The sequence below is a fragment of the Staurois parvus genome, unplaced genomic scaffold, assembly GCF_062004578.1.
Source record: "Staurois parvus isolate SC_StPar_1 unplaced genomic scaffold, SC_StPar_1.0 ptg000082l, whole genome shotgun sequence".
Classification (NCBI taxonomy): Eukaryota; Metazoa; Chordata; class Amphibia; order Anura; family Ranidae; genus Staurois; species Staurois parvus.
Window position 1 is genome coordinate 4,047,894 of NW_028317878.1, and position 20,755 is coordinate 4,068,648.

Consider the following 20,755-nt stretch of genomic DNA (forward strand, 5'->3'; position numbering starts at 1 on the left):
ACCCCCCTCTGCCACCCCCCACAGGGAGAACTCAAGGGCTCCATGGGAGGAATTTCCATTTCAGCACTAATTGTGTTGATGGGGGAATAGAGCAATTTTCTTTCCTACAGCCCCTGGATGCAGGAAAGAAAATTGCTCCAACTATGGCCAGCTTAAGGTAGCTTGCTCTACTTTCTCTCTTTCCTTTATTATACTTTCTATTTAATGGCAAGTCCACTTTACATTTCTGTTTTTAAACATAAGTCCCTGACTTGAACCTTGTGCTTTTACTATGACAAGTCTGACACAATAATAAGACAAATGATTAGCTGATCTCTTAAATAACATTGAGCACATATCTTGTTTTTAAAATCCTCCTTTCTGAAAATCCAAGTAACAGATTCCTAGACATTATAATTATGGTGTGTGTTTTAGTATTTCACGATTTACTAGCAAGAGGCTTTTTAGGTTTCCTACACAACCTTTAGTGCTTCAAGCCTCTTTGTCTAAAGCTGGCTATACATGTAGAGATTTCTCTTGCTGGGCTAAATGCCAGAAATTCAAAGGTTCCACCGTCTATGCTTTGGTTGGACAAATCTCCAGATTCTGACTATTGTATTCTTGCAAATGAATGAGCAGAAATAGCTCAAAACCAGCCCCAGGAGTCAGACTTATGAAGTATGTAGGGTGTATAGAATGGCCTCAGCTCAGCTCTAGTCACGCCAGCTAACGCGTTTCACCCCGCCAATCGGGCCTTGGTCACAGAGGTGGTAGGAAAACAGACTTGCTGGAGAACATATATTAGCATCATGAGCCGTGAAGTGAGAACAGGTGTGTGTGTATGTGAGGAAACAAGGGAAGACAAGATGGGAAAATAGAGAAAATAATCAGTATTTGAATGGCTATGAAAAACACAGAAGAAACAATAATGGTTGAAAGAAGAATAGAAAAAATATAGAAGTTAAAAAACAACAAATGAAAAAAGAATAGAAGCAATAAAGAATGAAAAAAATGAAAAAGTTTAAATAAAAATGAAAAATTAGATTAGAAAAATAAAATGAAAAAATAATGAAGAAAAAAGGAAAAAAATAAAATAACTACAATGGGATAAAAAATAATGAAAATAAAACTAAAAAGGGGAAAATATAAGACAAAGGTTATATAAAGAGAAAAAAATATAAAAGAAATATAAAAAGTTGTTTTAGAAACTTTTATTTTATTTAGATTATTAATCATAAAAGGAAAAAAAGAGAGAAGAAAAAAGAGAAAGGAAAAAAAGGTAAGAAAGGGTGGAAAAAATAAAAATGGACAATCAAGATCAAAAAAAGAAGAAAATAGAAAAACAAAATCAAAGAATCAGTAATTCAGAAAAACCGTGGAAAGTATGACAATAAAATATATAATATTAAGATCAAAAACGAAATGCTGTTGTCCTAGTCAGGCACATCATTTAGGATATGAGAAAAAATAATTAATTCCAGGTGGCACGAAAAAGTTGGGAAACTGATATGATGATGATGATCTTATTCATAAAAGTGAGTGACATCCCACTTAAAGTTTAATCCTTTGGGTATCTGGGTCTCAAGTTTAAATAACCAAAATTTTTCTCTTTTGCAGAGAAGAGAAAATTGGTCACCCTCTCTTTTGTGAGAGTCTATACATTCTATGATTTGCACGAGTGAATGAGTGTCTGAATTGTGATACAATCTAAAATGTCTAGAAATGTTTGTTTCTTTGTTGGAAAGATGATCTCGAACATACATTTCCAGACATTTTAGGTTGAATCACAATTCAGACACTCATTCTCTCAAAGTGCAAATCATGGAATGTATAGACCAGGGGTGGGCAAACTTTTTGACTTGAGGGCCGCAATGGGTTCATATATTGGACCCAGGGGCCGGACCAAGAGTAGATGAATGATGTGTATGTGTCATCCATAGTAAGTATAGTAATATTCCCCCATAGTAAGCATAGTAATTCATCCCCCATATAGTAATTCATCCCCCATAGTAATTCATCCCCCATAGTAATTCATCCCCCATATAGTAATTCATCCCCCATATAGTAATTCATCCCCCATAGTAATTCATCCCCCATATAGTAATTCATCCCCCATAGTAATTCATCCCCCATAGTAATTCATCCCCCATATAGTAATTCATCCCCCATATAGTAATTCATCCCCCATAGTAATTCATCCCCCATATAGTAATTCATCCCCCATATAGTAATTCACCCCCCCCTATAGTAATTCATCCCCCCTATAGTAATTCATCCCCCATATAGTAATTCATCCCCCCTATAGTAATTCATTCCCCATATTCCCCTGTGTCAATTTACTTACCTTTGCTCCGCGCGTTCCTCTTGCCGTGTTCCCGCGCCGTTCCGGTCTTCAGGGCGGACTGTGAGAGGAGCCTAGCTCCCCTCACGTTCGTCACGCTGCCCCGCCTACACACATCCTGACAGCCAATGTATCACGCTCCGCGGGCCGGATTAAAAGGTCCGCCGGGCCGTATACGGCCCGCGGGCCGTAGTTTGCCCATTGCTGGTATAGACCCTCACAAATGAGGGGATTTTTTCATTTTTGTTCTTATTTTTCAAATTTTTTCTCACAAATTTTTTCAAACATTTTTTCTTGCTTTTTCCCCTTTCTAATCTTTTTACCTTTTTTCTTTCTCTTGTTTCTTCTCTTTTTTTTCCTTTTATGATTAATAATCTAAATAAAATAAAAGAGTTTCTTAAACAACTTTTTCTCTTTCTTTTATATTTTTTTCTTATTACAATACCTTTTGGATTTTTTTCTCTTTATATAACTTTTGTCTTATACTTTTCTCTTTTTCTTTTTTTCTTTTCATTATTTTTTTTTCCATTTTATTGTCATTTTCCTTCTTCATTATTTTTTCTTTATTTTTCCATTTTTTTTCTATTTTCTTTTTCTTTTTTACCTGTCTTTTGTCACCTTATATAATTTGTTTCAGCTATTTATAACATCACATTTTTATTTTTTCATTCTTTATTGCTTCTCATCTTTTTCCATTTGTTGGTTTTTACTTTTCTATCTTTTTTTCATTCTTCTTTCTTCCTTTATTGTTTCTTCAGTGTTTTTCATACCCATTTCAATACTGATTATTTTGTATATTTTCTGATCTGGCCTTCCCTTGTTTTCTCACATACACACACACCTGTTCTCACTTCATGGATGATGATGCTGATATGTGTTCTGTTTTCCTACTGGTTCTGTGACCAAGACCACCTCTTCCTAGCTAAATAAAAGACAACCCCTCCCCAAGTGAAGTGTGTGATAACCTAGCCTGCGAAAGGCCACTAGGAAAGGAGTCCTGTGCTGACATGAGGATGGGCCAGAATAACAATTTTCCACACACACTATATTGCTAAAAGTATTGGGACACCCCTCCAAATCATTGGATTCAGGTGTTTCAATCACCTCCATGGCCATAGTAGTATATAATCAAGCACCTAGGCATGCAGACTGCTTCTACAAACATTTGTGAAAGAATAGGTTGCTCTATGCAGCTCAGTGAATTCAAGCGTGGTACCATGATAGATTGCTACCTGTGCAATAAGTCCATCCATGAAATTTCCTTGCTACTAAATATTCCACTAAATATACAGTCAACTGTTAGTGGTATTATAACAAAGTGGAAGGAACTGGGAACAACAGCAACTCATCCATGAAGTGGTAGGCCATGTAAAATTACAGAGTGGGGTCAGCGCATGTTGAAGAGCACAGTGCACAGAAGTCACCAACTGTTTGCAGAGTCAATAGCTAAAGACCTCCAAACTTCATGTGGCCTGCAGATTAGCACAACAACAGTGAGTAGAGAGCTTCATGGAATAGGTGTCCATGGCCAATGTAATACAGAGCGTCGGATGCAGTGGTGTAAAGCATGCCGCCACTGGACTCTAGAGCAGTAGAGATGTGTTCTCTGGAGTAACAAATCATGCTTCTCTGTCTGGCTATTCGATGGATGTGTTTGGGTTTGGGGGTTGCAAGGAGAATGGTACTTGCCTGACTGTGCGAAGTGTAAAGTTTGGTGGAGGGGGGATTATGGTGTGGGGTTGTTTTTCAGGGGTTGGGCTTGGCCCCCTATGTCCAGTGAAGGGAACTCTTAAGACGACATCCATAAAGACATGGATGAATGAGTTTGGGGTGGAGAAATCTGACTGGCCTGCACAGAGTCCTGACCCCAACCCGATAGAACACCTTTGGGATGAATTAAAGCAGAGATTGTGAGCCAGGCCTTCTCGTCCAACATCAGTGCCTGACCTCACAAATTCGCTTATGGAAGAATGGTCAAACATTCCCATAGACACACTCCTAAACCTTGTTGACAGCCTTCCCAGAAGAGTTGAAAATTATAGCTGCAAAGGGTGGGCCAACTCAATATTGAACCCTACGGACTAAGACTGGGATGCCATTAAAGTTCATGTGCATGTAAAAGCAGGCGTCCCAATACGATTGGCAATATAGTGTGTGTGTATATATATATACAGTTGCAAGAAAAAGTATGTGAACCCCTTGGGATTACGTGGAGTTTTGCATGAATTGGGCATAAAATGTGCTCTGAACGTCATCTAAGTCACAACAATAGAAGAACACAGTCTGCTAAACATAATACTACACAAACATTAGATGTTGCCATGGTTTAATTGCACATAACATGTAAACATTCACAGTGCAGGGAGGAAAAAGTATGTGAGCTAGCTTAATGACTTCTCCCAGAGCTAATTGGAGCCAGGAGTGAGCCAACCTTGACTCCAATCAGTGTGATGATATTGGATGTGTTGCTGACAGCTGTCCTGCCCTTAAAAAACACACACCTGTTTGGGGTTCACTGGTTTCAAGAAGCACTGTCTGATGTGAACCATGCCTCGCAGAAAAGAGCTCTCAGAAGACCTACGATCAAGAATTGTTGACTTGCATGAAGCTGGAAAGGGTTACAAAAGTATCTCCAAAAGCCTTGATGTTCATGTGTCCACGGTAAGACAGACTGTCTACAAATGGAGAAAGTTTAGCACTGTTGCTACTCTCCCTAGGCGTGGTCGTCCTGTAAAAATGACTGCAAGAGCACAGCGCAGAATGCTGCATGAGGTAAAGAAGAATCCCAGAGTGTCAGCTAAATACCTACAGAAATCTCTGGCACATGCTAACATTTTTGTTGACACATCTACAATAAGGAAAACATTAAACAAGAATGGAGTACATGGGAGGACACCACGGAGGAAGCCATTGCTGTCCAAAAAGAATATTGCAGCACGTTTGAAGTTTGCAAAAGAGCACCTGGATGTTCCACAGCACTACTGGCAAAATATACTGTGGACAGATGAAACCAAGATTGAGTTGTTTGGGAAGAACACACAACACTATGTGTGGAGAAAAAAAGGCACAGCACACCAACATCAAAACCTCATCTCCACTGTGAAACATGGTGGAGGGAGCATCATGGTTTGGGGCTGCTTTGCTGCCTCAGGGCCTGGACGGATAGTTGTCATTGATGGGAAAATGAATTCCAGAGTTTATCAAGACATTTTGCAGGAAAACGTATGACCATCTGTCCGCCAACTGAAGCTCCGCAGAGGATGGGTGATGCAACAGGACAATGACCCAAAGCATACAAGTCATTCAACAAAACAATGGCTGCAACAGCACAGAATACGCCTTCTGGAGTGGCCCAGTCAGAGTCCTGAACTCAACCCGATTGAAATGCTGTGGCATGACCTTAAGAGAGCGATTCACACCAGACATCCCAAGAATATTGCTACACTGAAACAGTTTTGTGAAGAGGAGTGGTCCAAAATGACTCCAGATCATTGTGCAGGTCTGATCTGCAACTACAGGAAACGTTTGGTTGAGGTTATTGCTGCCAAAGGAGGGTCAACCAGTTATTAAGTCCAAAGGTTCACATACTTTTTCCTCCCTGCACTGTGAATGTTTACATGTTATGTGCAATTAAACCATGGCAACATCTAATGTTTGTGCAGTATTATGTTCAGCAGACTGTTCTTCTATTGTTGTGACTTAGATGACGTTCAGAGCACATTTTATGCCCAATTCATGCAAAACTCCACGTAATCCCAAGGGGTTCACATACTTTTTCTTGCAACTGTATATATATATTTATATATATATATATATATATTTATGAATTTGCATTTTTTTTTTACAGAAAACCTTTGGCTTGTACACTGACTTTAACTGTAACATTTTAAAACACTGATGGTAAATAAATTAATCAAAAAAGGTTGCGCTTGTTAATCACTGTGGATGCCGAAGGAGGCTGGGTTGATTTTTGCTGTGAACGCTGTTTATGCTGCTGTCGGCTCGGGCACCAGTTATTGTGAGTTTGATATTATGTTTTATAAATAAATTCTTTTTTTACATTGCTACACTATGAGTTTTCTCCTCTCTTGCTTTCTGAGCCCATTCCAAGTGTGAGAAGATGTGTATGCTACTCTGAATTGTCCCATATACGCTGGTATTCATCTGCAGATCGTTGCTCCCAGAGCAGAAGCGCTTGTGCTGGTTTATAATCTGACCAGCATTGTGCTCTGGTGAGTTTATTCAATCTATGTGGTGGTGGATTTGAGCATGGTGTTTTGTGTTTTTTCACATGAAGATTGAATAATTGAAGATATTAAGCACGTTTAATTTTTGGTGTTGGATTTTTTATATTACATTTGATATTAAGGACATTTTTGTGATTTATATTTATTTAAAAAATAGCACATTTTTTTTATGCTGCTGTAAATATTTAATTGGTGATTAACAAGAGCAACCTTTTTTGATTAATTTATATGCACACCTTGTTGAGGGTTAGGGTATGCTGCTTTATATATGTTTCTGATATATATATATAACTTATTTTAATTAATTCATTTCAATAATTTTTTTATTTTTTACATTGAGTAGTTGAATATTTGTGGCGCTGCCCATATTTTGAATATTACAGCATACTGATGGTAAATAGTTTTGGAAAAGTAACAGAACAATGCAATGTCAATGCCTGCAATGTTACAAAAATGTTTCCTCAAGAATGGTGCTTCCTAAGAGCCTTCTTACTTAACTGGAAAAGGTCATTCATCACCGTTGTCAAATTTTGTAGAAGTTTTATTGAGGGCCCAAATTAACTGTGCAGGAGGGTTATTGAAGCAGTACACTGAAATATGAACCACACAACCTATTCACTACACAAGGAAAGTCTTAAAAAAGGTAATGTATAGTGAAGTGGAGTCCTCCGGTCTTCCCTTAGTACTTTGGTTTACACAGCAAATAAAAAAGAACAACATTTGTTGTTTTTCACCATAGGCTGAGAATCAATACAGTTTTAATTTTCATGCCTTCTCCAGCCATTAAAAACACTTTTGGTTAACCATACAATTTTGTTAACCAAGAAGAGATTGAAGCTGTATTAATGGAGTGCCCTATTTGCCCCCCTCCTCCATTCATAAAAGTTGTACTATAGCTTTTATGAATGAAAAATGATCTATGATTTGAGGAGGGGCGGATGAATGAAAGGTTTGCCTCCTCTATTCATAGGTTTTTTTTTTTCATTCATTTCAGAAAGTGCTGTGTTCAGCACGAAACATGTCATAATAGAACTTGTTTCTGCTACATTAATATAGAACAATATTATTTTGCATCTTGGTGTGCTGTATTCCTGTTGCTGATACAATCTGTGATCACTGGAATTTGGAGATTTGGAGGAGGCTGAGAGCAATATAAGGTACTTTTTTTAGTTAAGAATACATATGTAAATGGAATATAATTTTTAACCAGAGGTTAGTGTCACTTAATGCTTAGTCTGACTACAACTCTGGAACCTAACCAGCCTTTCTCAAAAGTTTTACCCCTTGTTGAATTACCCATGACCTAATTTTAAGGTTTCAGGTGACCCCCGTTAAAATTAGTCCATCGGGGGGGGGGTCATTGGTGGTGGATAGTGAGTAGAATATCCCTCTTACAGTGGTGGTCAGAACGCCACTTTTGTAGTCATGTCACTGATTCTGCCAAGTTGTGTTGGACCTGGAACTATGCAGGCATGATCAGATAGGAGGTTCGTTAGCTACAGCTCAAGTAACTCCTAGAGACCTCTGGGGAAAACCTGATTGGGAATAGTTGGTCTAAGCCTTAACTAAACATGTACATGCAACTGCCTTTCCTAATCCCCTAATACTAATCTTTCAAAGAGAAGTGTGGGATCAGAAAAAATACGCATACTGTATATGCTCACCTAGATGGTTGTAGCACTGATCCAAGCTGCATCTGTCTGGCTCTACACCGAGAACTTAGTGATCGAGTATTGCTGATTGCTCAGTTCTCAGTCATCAGTGAGCAAAGAGCAGATGACTGTCAGTCCCTGGCTCTAAGCTCTGCCCCTCCAGTTCTCACTGGGGCTCTTGGCTGTGGAGTTGGCAGGAGCCCCTGTCTCAAGCTCTCAGCTGTGCATTGAAAGGCTGAGCCAGTTGCTGTTCAGGCATTTGGGCGGATCCTGACATTATTGTCGGGATCCATGCAGAGCCTGGACCAGCTCTATGACATCAGGTGACAGCAGGCCTTAGCCCACTGTTGGCTGAATCTGGGTCAAAGGAGTGCAGAACTAAGAGCACTCCTGTGACCCAAAGGAGAAATATGGCCAAAATTGCTTTGGCCATAGTTCTCCTTTGACTCAAAGGTGCCCATTATGCACATTTGAAAGCTTTACCTTAAAATGAAACCCTCCAGCAAGGCGTTTTCAATGCTGACAGGGCTTCCATCCTTACTAGCCAGGTGTGGGCTCCAGCCATTTGAAAGGATACAGGAGCCACGATCGCAGCACAGCACTCTCAATGGACTGCGTACTCTTTAGTGAATATCTCCTAAATAGAGAAAATGTCCTAAATGGTGCATGTTTAGGAGATATTCCTTATGCCTACAGGTAATAAAGCTTTATTAAAAGTTTATCTGTAAGTGCAAGTCACTAAGTGGTGTTTACTACAGCTTTAATGCATTATTAAATGTATTTTTACAAAAACAAGCTAATCTAAGTACTTGAATTAGACTTGGTATCAGCTTCTTGCAATCTATTACAATCTGTACAGCAGAGAGGGGAAGGGAACAGCACACAGGCTATTCAGGTGTGCTGGAGTGCAATAAGCATGCACATACACTAAAAGAAGAAGAAAGTGTGACAAACAGATTAGCTCATTAGTGTGTTGCTACTCTTTTTAATGTCCAGTCACAGAGTGAGTATGTGAAAGTGAAACTGCAGCAGAAAAACAGCAGGTCCACTCCCCTGTAAGACACAGCTATGCTTTGGGCAGAGCTGTGTACATCCCACAGCTGGATGAACAGAAACATCAATCCTGAAGTTCAGTTTTAAAGAAAATTCCTAGTTCCTGTAAATATAGAAATAATAGTATAATGGCAATACAATACTATCACTTTGATGTTGATGTTGACATGACAATGCAATATTCTTGCACTGTAAGGCCTCTTGCACACAGTACTGATGTACTATACAAACAAAAAGGTGCGAGCGCCTCCAATAAAGACCAGAAAAAGCTGCTGTGCACAAAAGGTAACCAATATCACCCTAGAACATATGTAGTAAACAAGGAAGTGCAGCGCTGAAATAAATATGATATCCTAATGTTTCTGTAAAATCAATTAATAAATAAAATCAATAAATATCTCATCTGAATCATATGATGAATAAAATCAAAAAAGTTCTGATGTAAACAATATATGAAATAATGTGACTCTCGTGCTCTGGTAACTCTGGACCCGGTATCAGTGCAGTAGTGGTAAAGGTAATGCGCACTCACTGGATGCGCATAATAATTGCGCCTTTTGTAAATAATCCAGATGTCATCAGATAGGGAATGGCTGGATGGTCTTCCCTCTCAGGGATAATGGGTCATCAGATTAGGTGCTATGGGGTTGATACAGGAGGTCCTCGTCCTCTAGGGCTCCCACTATCCAAACCTGATGTCACTTTCTGGGTTTGTGGATATTCACTCCGGGTGTAGCAATCCGTCTTGGAGTGGTGGGTCCGTTGGTTTAGAGAGCTCCCCCTTCCTCTTCTCTGCCAGCCCCGGCCATGCTGTCACCACTTCCGGGAATGGGCGGGTCCAGCGATGGCAACCATTTGCCATCGCTGGACCCGCTTATTCAAGGAGCATGAGCATGAGACATTCCTGGCAGAAAAAACACAAGGATGATCTGTATATCACTTGTTCATATTTGCGAGTATTTTAGTATATGCACACACAAGCAAGAAGTGTGGCATTTGCGCATATTTGCGCGTATTTGTGCATATTTGCACCTATTTGTGTGTATTTCAAGGTATACTAGCAGAAATGCTGACTGGCAACTCAGATTTCTGCAATTTTTCTACTGATCAATATGCAGCGCTTTTTTATGCACCTGTGTGTACAGACACATTGAAAACATTTTATATCAGTAAACAAAACGCTTTATGCCTGAAAATGTTTTTCTAGCAGCAGTGTGCAAGAGGCCTAATTCATGATGCCTGAGAATGTGCACTAAGATGTTACAAATGAAAAGGACTGATGTGCTATTCCTAATATTGTAATAAAAAAAATTACATATACCCAGTAAAGTGATGTGGTGATACACAGAGGTGAAACAAATCCTCCTACATACATTCTACCTATTTATCTGTTTCAGGTCCCATTCAGATTCAGAATACTTTCTTAATTCCAAGTGTAAATTATTAAGGTACAATTACATTACATTACATACATTATCTACAGCTGTCTGTCCCCTACATCCATTCAAAATGCAGAATTTACACAGGATCTCTCAGCTCTGAAAAGCAGGGGGCGGGCAGCTGAAGTTACATCAATGAGGAGAGCTCTGAGAGTGGATTGGAGGGAAGGGACACACCCCCTTCACACAGCTCACAGGAACAGGGCAGAGGCTGTCAATCACAGACTGTGGCCTCCCCTGTCACCATTTACCAGTTAACTTGTCAGAAGTAATAGCAGAGGAATGAGGCAGCAGACAGAAATGACACTAAGTGCTCTGGATTGAGAGAAGTACACACTATAGAGGTACTGTATATGCTTTGTTGTTTGTATTTCATGTCTGAGGGTTACAACCAGTTTAAGGAAAATAAAGCTATTACATTGAAAATACCACACCTATTTCACGGAAAATGAGGATACCCAAGAAAAGAAGCTAAACTCCATGTGCTATGTTTGTAGTATTACATTGAGATATTATATGATTGAAAGTGGTTCCAAAGGCTCAAGGTTTTTTACCTTCATGCATTCTATGCAAGAAGGTAAAAACCTGTTTGCAGTACCCCCCCCAATCTTTACCTGAGCCCCCTCCAATCCAGCGATGTTAACAATAGCCTCGGCTGTGTGGGGACTCTGCCTCCTCATTGGCTGAAGCAGCATTGGGAGCCCATTGGCTGCTGCTGCGGCTGTCAATCACAGCTAGTGAGACAATAAGGAGAGTGCAGGGAGGTGGGGCTGAGCTGCGGCTCTATGTGTCTTATGAACACATAGAGCAGTGGCTTGAGAGCGATCATGCAGTAGTGCCCCCAGGGCAAGCAGCTTTCTCTAGGGGCATTACTCAAGGGGGAGGATCCAGAGCACCAGCGGGGGACCCAAAAAAAAAGAGGATCGGGGCAGCTGTGTGCAAAACTACTACACAGAGCAGGTAAGTATAACATGTTTGTTATTCAATTGAAAAAACTAAAGCTTTACTATCACTTTAATGGCTGTATAATTTTGTCTAATTTTACTTTTTTATTTCTAGAGTTGGAAAGCTTTCTATCAGATGTGTTAAAAGGAGAAAATTTATCAAAGAAGGCAAAAGATAAGAAAGAGTGCCTGATAAAGAAAATTAAGGATGTTAAACTTAAGTAAGTACACCTGAAATAACAATCCTTTAATTCACATTATTTTAACAAATTTGAGCAAAATCAAACAGAAGGAAAATAATTGTATTAGTACATTTCAAGAACATTTTCAGGGACACCTAAAACTAATGCAGCCACTACATCTAAGAATAAGCTGTAATATAGTACAGGTTTGCTTTTGGGTTTAATGCCACCTTAAGTCATCTGCTGCTGAACAGATGTGTCAACTACCCAGTGCCTGCTACGTATGAATCTACCTTGCAGTTGCCTCATGATATTTTGTTGGTGGGTTGCCACACTTTAAAAACACAGTATGGTTGAAGCTAGCATATACAGGTGAAACTCGAAAAATTAAAATATCGTGCAAAAGTTCATTTATTTCAGCAATGCAACTTAAAAGGTGAAACTAATATAAGAGATAGACTCATTACATGCAAAGCAAGATAGTTCAAGCCGTGATTTGTCATAATTGTGATGATTATGGTTTACAGCTCATGAAAACCCCAAATCCACAATCTCGGAAAATTAGAATATTGTGAAGAGGTGCAATATTCTAGGCTCAAAGTGTCCCACTCTAATCAGCTAATTAAGCCATAACACCTGCAAAGGGTTCCTGAGCCTTTACATAGTCTCTTAGTCTGGTTCAGTAGAAATCACAATCATGGGAAAGACTGCTGACCTGACAGTTGTGCAGAAAACCATCATTGACACCCTCCATTAGGAGGGAAAGCCTTAAAAGGGAATTGCAAAAGAAGTTGGATGTTCCCAAAGTGCTGCATCAAAGCACATTAATAGAAAGTTATGTGGAAGGGAAAAGTGTGGAAGAAAAAGGTGCACAAGCAGCAGGGATGACCGCAGCCCGGAAAGGATTGTCAGGAAAAGGCCATTCAAAAGTTTTGGGGACTTTCACAAGGAGTGGACTGAGGCTGGAGTCAGTGCATCAAGAGCAACCACACACAGACGGATCCTGGATATGGGCTTCAAATGTCGTATTCCTCTTGTCAAGCTGCTCCTGAACAACAAACAACGTCAGAAGCGTCTTAACTGGGCTAAATAAAAACAGACCTGGTCTGTTGCTCGGTGGTCCAAAGTCCTCTTTTCTGATGAGAGCAACTTTTACATCTCATTTGGAAACCAAGGACCCAGAGTATGGAGGAAGAATGGAGAGGCACACACTGCAAGATGCTTGAAGTCCAGTGTGAAGTTTCCACAGTCTGTGTTGATTTGGGGAGCCATGTCATCTGCTGGTGTTGGTCCACTGTGCTTCATTAAGTCCAGGGTCAACGCAGCCGTCTACCAGGAGATTTTGGAGCACTTCATGCTTCCTTCCACAGACGAGCTTTATGGGGATGCTGACTTCATTTTCCAGCAGGACTTGGCACCTGCCAACACTGCCAAAACCACCAAAACCTGGTTCAATGACCGCGGGATTACTGTGCTTGATTGGCCAGTAAACTTGCCTGACCAGAACCCCATAGAAAATATATGGAGCATTGCCAAGAGAAAGATGAGAGACATGAGACCGAACAATGCAGAAGAGCTGAAGGCCGCTATTGAAGCATCCTGGTCTTCCATAACACCTCAGCAGTGCCACAGGCTGATAGCTTCCATGCCACGCCGCATTGAGGCAGTAATTGCTGCAAAAGGGGCCCAAACCAAGTACTGAGTACATATGCATGCTTATACTTTTCAGAGGTCCGATATTGTTCTATGTACAATCCTTGTTTTATTGATTGCATGTAATATTCTAATTTTCTGAGATTGTGGATTTGGGGTTTTCATGAGCTGTAAGCCATAATCATCACAATTATGACAAATCATGGCTTGAACTATCTTGCTTTGCATGTAATGAGTCTATCTCATATATTAGTTTCACCTTTTAAGTTGCATTACTGAAATAAATTAACTATTGCACGATATTCTAATTTTTCGAGTTTCACCTGTATATGCTAGCTTCAACCATACTGTGTTTTTAAAGTGTGGCAACCCACCAACAAAATATCATGAGGCAACTGCAAGGTAGATTCATACGTAGCAGGCACTGGGTAGTTGACACATCTGTTCAGCAGCAGATGACTTAAGGTGGCATTAAACCCAAAAGCAAACCTGTACTATATTGCAGCTTATTCTTAGATGTAGTGGCTGCATTAGTTTTAATTTTTAGGCTTTCTTTCCTTCATTTTCACCTGGTGATCTGGCCAGTAACTCTGTTGTGTTTCAAAAGAACAAGCTGTCTTGCAGATGTAGCAGTTACAGGGATAAGACGACCCATTTAACACTGATGGTGGTGCCTACAATGATCAGCTTTTATTTATTTATATAAACTGTTTATCCCAAAAGAAAAAACTGTTTGCTGTAACTGCTTATAAAGTATTAGGCCTAATGCACACAGGACATTTGACCATTTCTCCTAGACGCCTTTCCTCCTGGCAGCAGCGTTTTGACAGAAAAAATTATTAACACTTACATTTAGGCGAATCAAGCTCTTGGGAGTTAATACATTTCATTGGCCAGAATTAGAATGTATTCTCTCTCTTAGGTTAGGTTCACACACAGGTTGCGTTTGAGCCCTTTCTGCATTGCGTTTTGCGTTGCGTTTTTGCACCTGCGTTTTAGCGTGTTTTTGATGTGTTTTGCAGGGGTTTTTTAAATTTTTTTATTTTTCTTGTTGCTAGGCAGATTTAAAATGCAACACGCATCAAAAATGCAGCAAAATGCATCAAAAACACTGTAAAAATGCACTACATGCTTTTCTGAAGCATTTCCATTGAAGTCTATAGAACCAAAAATGCTACTTTTTGCTTTCAAAAAAGTCCCTGGCCCTTTGCAAAAAATGCACTGGGTGTGAACATGTCCCATAGGAAATCATGTTAAATTGCCTGTACTATATTTCTGCAAAACGCTGCGGAAAACGCTTAGGTGTGAACCTAGAGTACAGCTCTTCCTGACATACCATTGCCCTGGGTGCACTCTCCTTGTATTCCTTGTCTTCCCTGACTCCTGGCTATGGGGTCATCTAGTGGCAAGAAAGGGAACTACAGCAGGCCACACCTGTGCCCCGCCCTATAATGTTATCTCTCCGGACACCATTAATGTAAACTTATTCAATAAAGAGTACTGAGGCAATCACATAGGCAGAAGTTGTTTGAAGTATGACAGGTGCTCTTTTGTCTACTGCCAGACCTTACACCTTGCCATGGCAGTTGTAAAACAGCAGACTTCAGGTGACCTCTAAATTTCCTGATTCCCCAGCTAATGCACTAGGACTGATATGATATTTAAAAGCTGAATTTTCAGATAGCATTATAATCTCAGCTTTGACTGGTTCTTGGTAAGTGGCCTAACCAATAGCAAGAAATAAGAATTCATGTTGTTCTTATCTGATTGGTCGCTTTGTGGTACTGCACCTAAGAATTGGAACTTTGTCCTGCTGCTTAATTTTGTGATTACAGTAGTAAATAAACCAAAAAACTAAGGGAATGATTTACTAAAGGCAAATAGACTGTGCACTTTGCAAGTGTAGTTGCTCCAGAGCTTAGTAAACAAGATGAAGCTCTGCTGACTTCCAACTTCCAATCATGTGCAAATACTATAAAGTGAAAACACAGCGCACACATTAATAAATAAAATAAGTGAAAAAAAACGTTTCTCAAAAAACTCTAAAAAGTTATAAAAAGTGTCCAAAGAAATATGTGTAACACTTGTTTTATTTTATTTCTTTTATTTCTTTACACATATTTATTTGGACACTTTTTATAACTTGTTAGAATTTTTTGAGATTTTTTTTTTCCACATGTTGTATTTATTAATTTGTGCGCTGTGTTTTCACTTTATAATATTTGTTTGATGTCTTGTCATCAATGAGCAGCAGCATCTAATAAGTGTTTAAAAAAAATAATTTTTTGGCTCCGGTTCTTTATTCATACATATGCAAATACTGTTTTTTTTTCTTTTGCTTGTATATGACTGGGTATTCTTTGTCAAGTGAAGCTTTACTTCATTTACTGAGCTGATGGAGAAAGTGCCCTTGCAGAGTGCAACTGTACCTGTAAAGTGCCCAGTCCATTTGCCTTTAGTAAATCAACTCTACAATAGTGAAATATTGCATCTTGCCAATCTTTAGATTTGCTATCTAACTTGGTTTGTTTTTCGTCAAAATGTTTTCCTTTATCTTCTCTGGTGACCCCACCAATAATACACTTCCTGTCACTCACTCACTTTACTATATTTATGCAGAAGCAGCATTTATTTCCAGATTTGGACTTCATGCATCACCCTCTCCTTATTTCCATTAAGAAGAGGGCAGTTGTTTGGTATCTCCCAGAAGAAAGTTGAAAATAAAGATAGCATTGTTTGAGATTTGAGTTCTGTGCACAGGAAGTTACAAAGAAACAAGATTTCTAGCATGGCCAAGAGAACATTTTCTGTACCCGCAACAGGGATTTTTCTATACTTGAAGAAAGTGTACCTAGCCTGAAAAAAAAGGATGCAGCCACTACATCAAAGGAGTGGTGAGCTACAATATATTACATTTTTTTATTGGTTTAGATCCTCTTTATTCATTCTGATCAGGTTATGGTTGTTCGGCGTTTGAAATACCCACCTAGACTACCCAAAGCAGCTTTCCTGTTCGAGGACCTGAATGGCTTCCTTGCTTTTTAGACCCTGTACAGGTGCATAGATGGTGTAAATACTCCTGAACCCTCATACAAAACTATTTATGTGGAAATTATCTGTATTATGGAAAGTAGAACTTGACTATATTTTATGGAAGCCCAGACCCTCTTTAACCTCCCTAGCGGTCTGATTATGTCAATATTTCTGTGCTCAAAGCGGTAATTTTTTTTGCATGGAAATATGTCGTTTTTTTATTGTAGGCTTCTAATTATTAGCAATAACTCACTGAAATCTGTCCGAACAAGAGTCTAGTAAACATCCCGGGTATGATAAAATTTGAAACACAAAATCATAAATTATAATATAATAAATAATCATAAAAAATAATAATATAATAATAAATGTAATTCAATAATATAATTAAACCAAAAACACTGAAATTTGAAATATAGCGCCAAGTTCGCACATCACTGAGCAAAGTCGCAAAATCATTTTCAGTGTCTGATAACGAATTTCCCTACGAATCATTATCACTCAATTCTGCAAGTAGTTCTAATTTACTATCGCTGTTCTCTAGCTGTTCTAATACTGCTTTTGACCTAAAGGGACACTTTTTGGACACCATGGACGTTTCTCAGTTTCCAGGCAGAAAGAACAGTAAAAATGCAGGCAGGACACAGGACAAAGCACTAGGGACAAAATGTACGTGAAATGGTTTGATACAGTAATGTAATACTATCAGATTGTAGTGTATTTGGTGAATGTCGCTTTTAAAATGTTTGAATTTCCTGCCGGTTCCGTCCCCGTACGTCCCGTATGTACCGACGCTCACAGGGAACGGAACCCTGCAGGGGGGACATCACGGGAGTGAAGGACAATGTAAGTGCAAGAGGGAATCCCTGAGCAACGCTGCAGGTAATCCTGAGTGTAGCTCGGGGGTTACCGCTTTTGGTACTGAAAGTTAACCCCAAGCTACACTCGGGAATACCACCAGGGAGGTTAATGAACTTTTGGTATATAAGGAGAGCATGTATAGATAATGCTGATGGGGGAAATTTACTAAAACTGGAGCACTCAGTATCTGGTGCAGCTGTGCATGGTAGCCAATCAGCTTCTAACTGCAGCTTTGGCAATAAAACCTGGAATATTGGTTTCTGTTCAGCGCTGCACCAGATTTTGCACTCTTCAGTTTTAGTAAATAACCCCTATTGTGTTCTTGCTTTCAAATGATGTAGAAGTACACGGAAAGTATTTATTTATTATTTATTCCATATTTGAATGCGCTCCTATTGTTTTATGGTTTTGTACAAACCCAAACAAACGTAGTTAAAATCTATCTTACACATTGGACCCAGACATCTGTACTGGCTTCTGCTCGCAGCCATAAATGTGCCTCTCTAACAGCGATAATTAATTCCAATCATCCATTATCTACATGTCGACATTATCCAGTTTCTGACATTATTCATGACACATACAGATCAAACGTACACACATATTGATTGACCTAATGCTAATTTTACAGTTCCAGCAAAATAGCCAAATATCATTTATGTAACATTTTACACATAAGAACTGTCACATGAACAAACATGTCACTTGGCTCCTGACAAATGGATACTCCAATATCACCCTGAAAACAGGATGTCAGTGTAGTATCAATTCCAGCAAGAATAAACAAGATAAAACCAAAAAGTATATACACAATGGAGCTCTATTGACATATAAAAGTTCGGAAAATTAGGAATAGATTTATAAGCACCATCTTGTTTTTGAACAAGGATTTCTGATATGTTGATGATACATAAAAATAAACTCTTTATGAGAGCTGGAAGTAAGGAAAAGTGAACATGTTGTATATAATACCTAGCTGCCTGATTGTACCTCATTTTGAGTACACATAAGAGTCAGAATGTAGTTGCCATGGGTAATAAATCCACTTGGCTTCATTTTCAATAAATCAGCCACCATTGTACTCACATTATGAAATGTCAGTGCTAAGAACTGTCAATATGTCCCCACAACCACCAATAAGATTTGAGCATCAGATTTCAGCTGTCATTTTCTATGGCAGATATAAATGTGATAGAAGATACCAAGAAAATTGTAGCTACAGACTTTTGAGAGCATATAGGTAGGTAAAGTTTACTGTACAATCATTAAAAGCATACATACTACCATTCCCAATACTTTCACATACAGTTCCCAAATCTTTTCCATCTAACATTCCACATGTAATCTCAACACGTTTCGAATGTTCAAACATTGTTTTCAGGAGCACATGTGAATGAAATCAGTATAATGGAACCTAGTCTCTTAAAAATACAAATAATTACAGTTTGCTGGAACAAGATTAATGTAAATCATTCTTTCCAGAGGGGGCTACAGAAGAACAATAGAATGCCTGAAGGACACCCAGGCCTCACACAAGGGATGCCATGAGTAAATAGGCCAGTCCAGTGTTGGTCCAATCTCCAAAAAGGGGAACACTCCAAACTATAGAGATCCCAACAGGGTCCAGCACACACAGATAAGGGTTCAAAATAGTCATCTAGAGTAATTCAGCAAATACATTCAACATCCTCCATTTATCTGACAGGCAATACTAACTCATTCATACCTGAAGCCCACTGGTAGTTCCTCAAAAACAAAAATCTCTCCAGTGGTGAACGATATGTTTCAGAAGCCTTATCTTTTTTACATAGTACACAAAAGCTAAGGTTAAAAAAATGCAGGTTCATCCAGTTCAACATATTTGTGATTTTAAGCCTCAAAGAAAACCCATATCCGTATATATCATACTTCTAAGGAAGACATCTAAAAGTTATTTTCTAAATTATCTAATTAATACTCACATCGAGTACTGTTCATTTCAGAAGAGAGATGCACATTTTCACTTCTCTAACAGTAAAGAATACCTTCCACAATGCAAAGTTAAAACTCTTTTCTTCCTACCTCAGTTTATGGCTGCATGTCTTCTTCGGGGACCTTAGTCACAATTTGTTACAGTTGTTACAGTCAGCTTTGATAAACTTTGCACATTGTGATTATATCCCCTCTTAAGTGCCTCTTTTCTGGATTTAAAAAAGTGTAATCTTGGTAATCATTCCAAAAGCTGAGGTCCCCCAGCCCCCATTTTGAAGTCTATGTTTAGTTACATTTTTTTTTTAACCGCTTGCCTTCCTGAGGATTTACCCCCCTTCTTGACCAGGCCATTTTTTTCGTTACGGCACTACGTTTCTTTAACTGACAATTGCGTGGTCATGCAACGCTGCACCCAAATGAAATTTACGTTCTTGTTTTCCCACAAAGAGACCTTTTGTTTTGGTGGTGTTTGATTACCTGTGCGGTTTTTATTTTTTTACACTAAAAAAAAAAAAGACCAACAATTTTGAAAAAATAGCAATATTTTTGACATTTTGCCATTAAACATGTCCAGTAACAACATTTCCAAAATCAAATTTTGCCATAAATTTAGGCCAAAATGTATTCTGCTCCATGTCTTTGATAAAAAAAATCCCAATACGTGTAAATTAACTGGTTTACGTGAAAGTTATAGAGTTTACAAATTGTGGTATAGATATTGAATTTTTTTTTTTAAATATGGTGGCGATCAGTGAATTATAGCGGGACTGCAGCAGGCATTCTGACACTGGGGGGAACTGATCTGGTGTCACTGATATCCCCTAATAAAAAGCACTGACACTGTAGTAATGGACCTAGGCAGGAAGGGGTTAACATGTGGGGCAATGAAAGGGTTAACTCTGTGCTGTTTCACAGTAAGCTGTGTCTGTGCTTTCAATTGTAAGCACACTGCTTTGTATGGCTCTGCTATGCAAAACCATACAAAGCAGTGTGCAGGAACTGACAGGAGAGAGAACTGTATTGTTTACATACAGTATTTTCCCCCTGTTGGTAATACTCGGCATTACTGAGTGATGGCAATTGACAGCCAAGATCGCAAATGGTGGCTTGGGTAGGATGCGCATGCCCCCTATACGGAAATGTAAAATCACGTATATATATGTGATTTTGTGCACCCCTGCCTCCCTGTAGCAGCATTTTTGCTATAGGTAAGAGGGAAAGCGGCTAATCAACACAAGGCATAGTGTGAATGAATAAAAGGTCTACCTGTAAAGGTTATTTTCATGTGGTAAAATCAAGATTACATGCGCAATAATATTGTGCGTCCGGTGAGTGCAAGCATACCTCATTTTCCTTACCACAGACGTCATGAGCACCTAATTTCCATGCATTACTTGTGA

At 39.0% G+C, this 20,755-nt stretch overlaps 1 protein-coding gene and 1 long non-coding RNA gene across 4 annotated transcripts in view; one reads left to right on the forward strand and one right to left on the reverse strand.

Moving 5' to 3' along the window:
• The window catches only part of LOC149468620 (uncharacterized), a 348,733-nt gene that overhangs the window by 257,145 nt on the left and 70,833 nt on the right, over positions 1–20,755 (reverse strand). The window lies entirely within an intron of this gene.
• The window catches only part of SKAP2 (src kinase associated phosphoprotein 2), a 344,778-nt gene that overhangs the window by 41,862 nt on the left and 282,161 nt on the right, over positions 1–20,755 (forward strand). For all 3 annotated transcript variants that reach the window (XM_089669915.1, XM_089669914.1, XM_089669913.1), the window contains exon 2: positions 11,771–11,876. In XM_089669915.1, the coding sequence (XP_089526041.1) occupies positions 11,771–11,876 (106 nt within the window). The remainder of the gene's footprint in view (positions 1–11,770; positions 11,877–20,755) is intronic.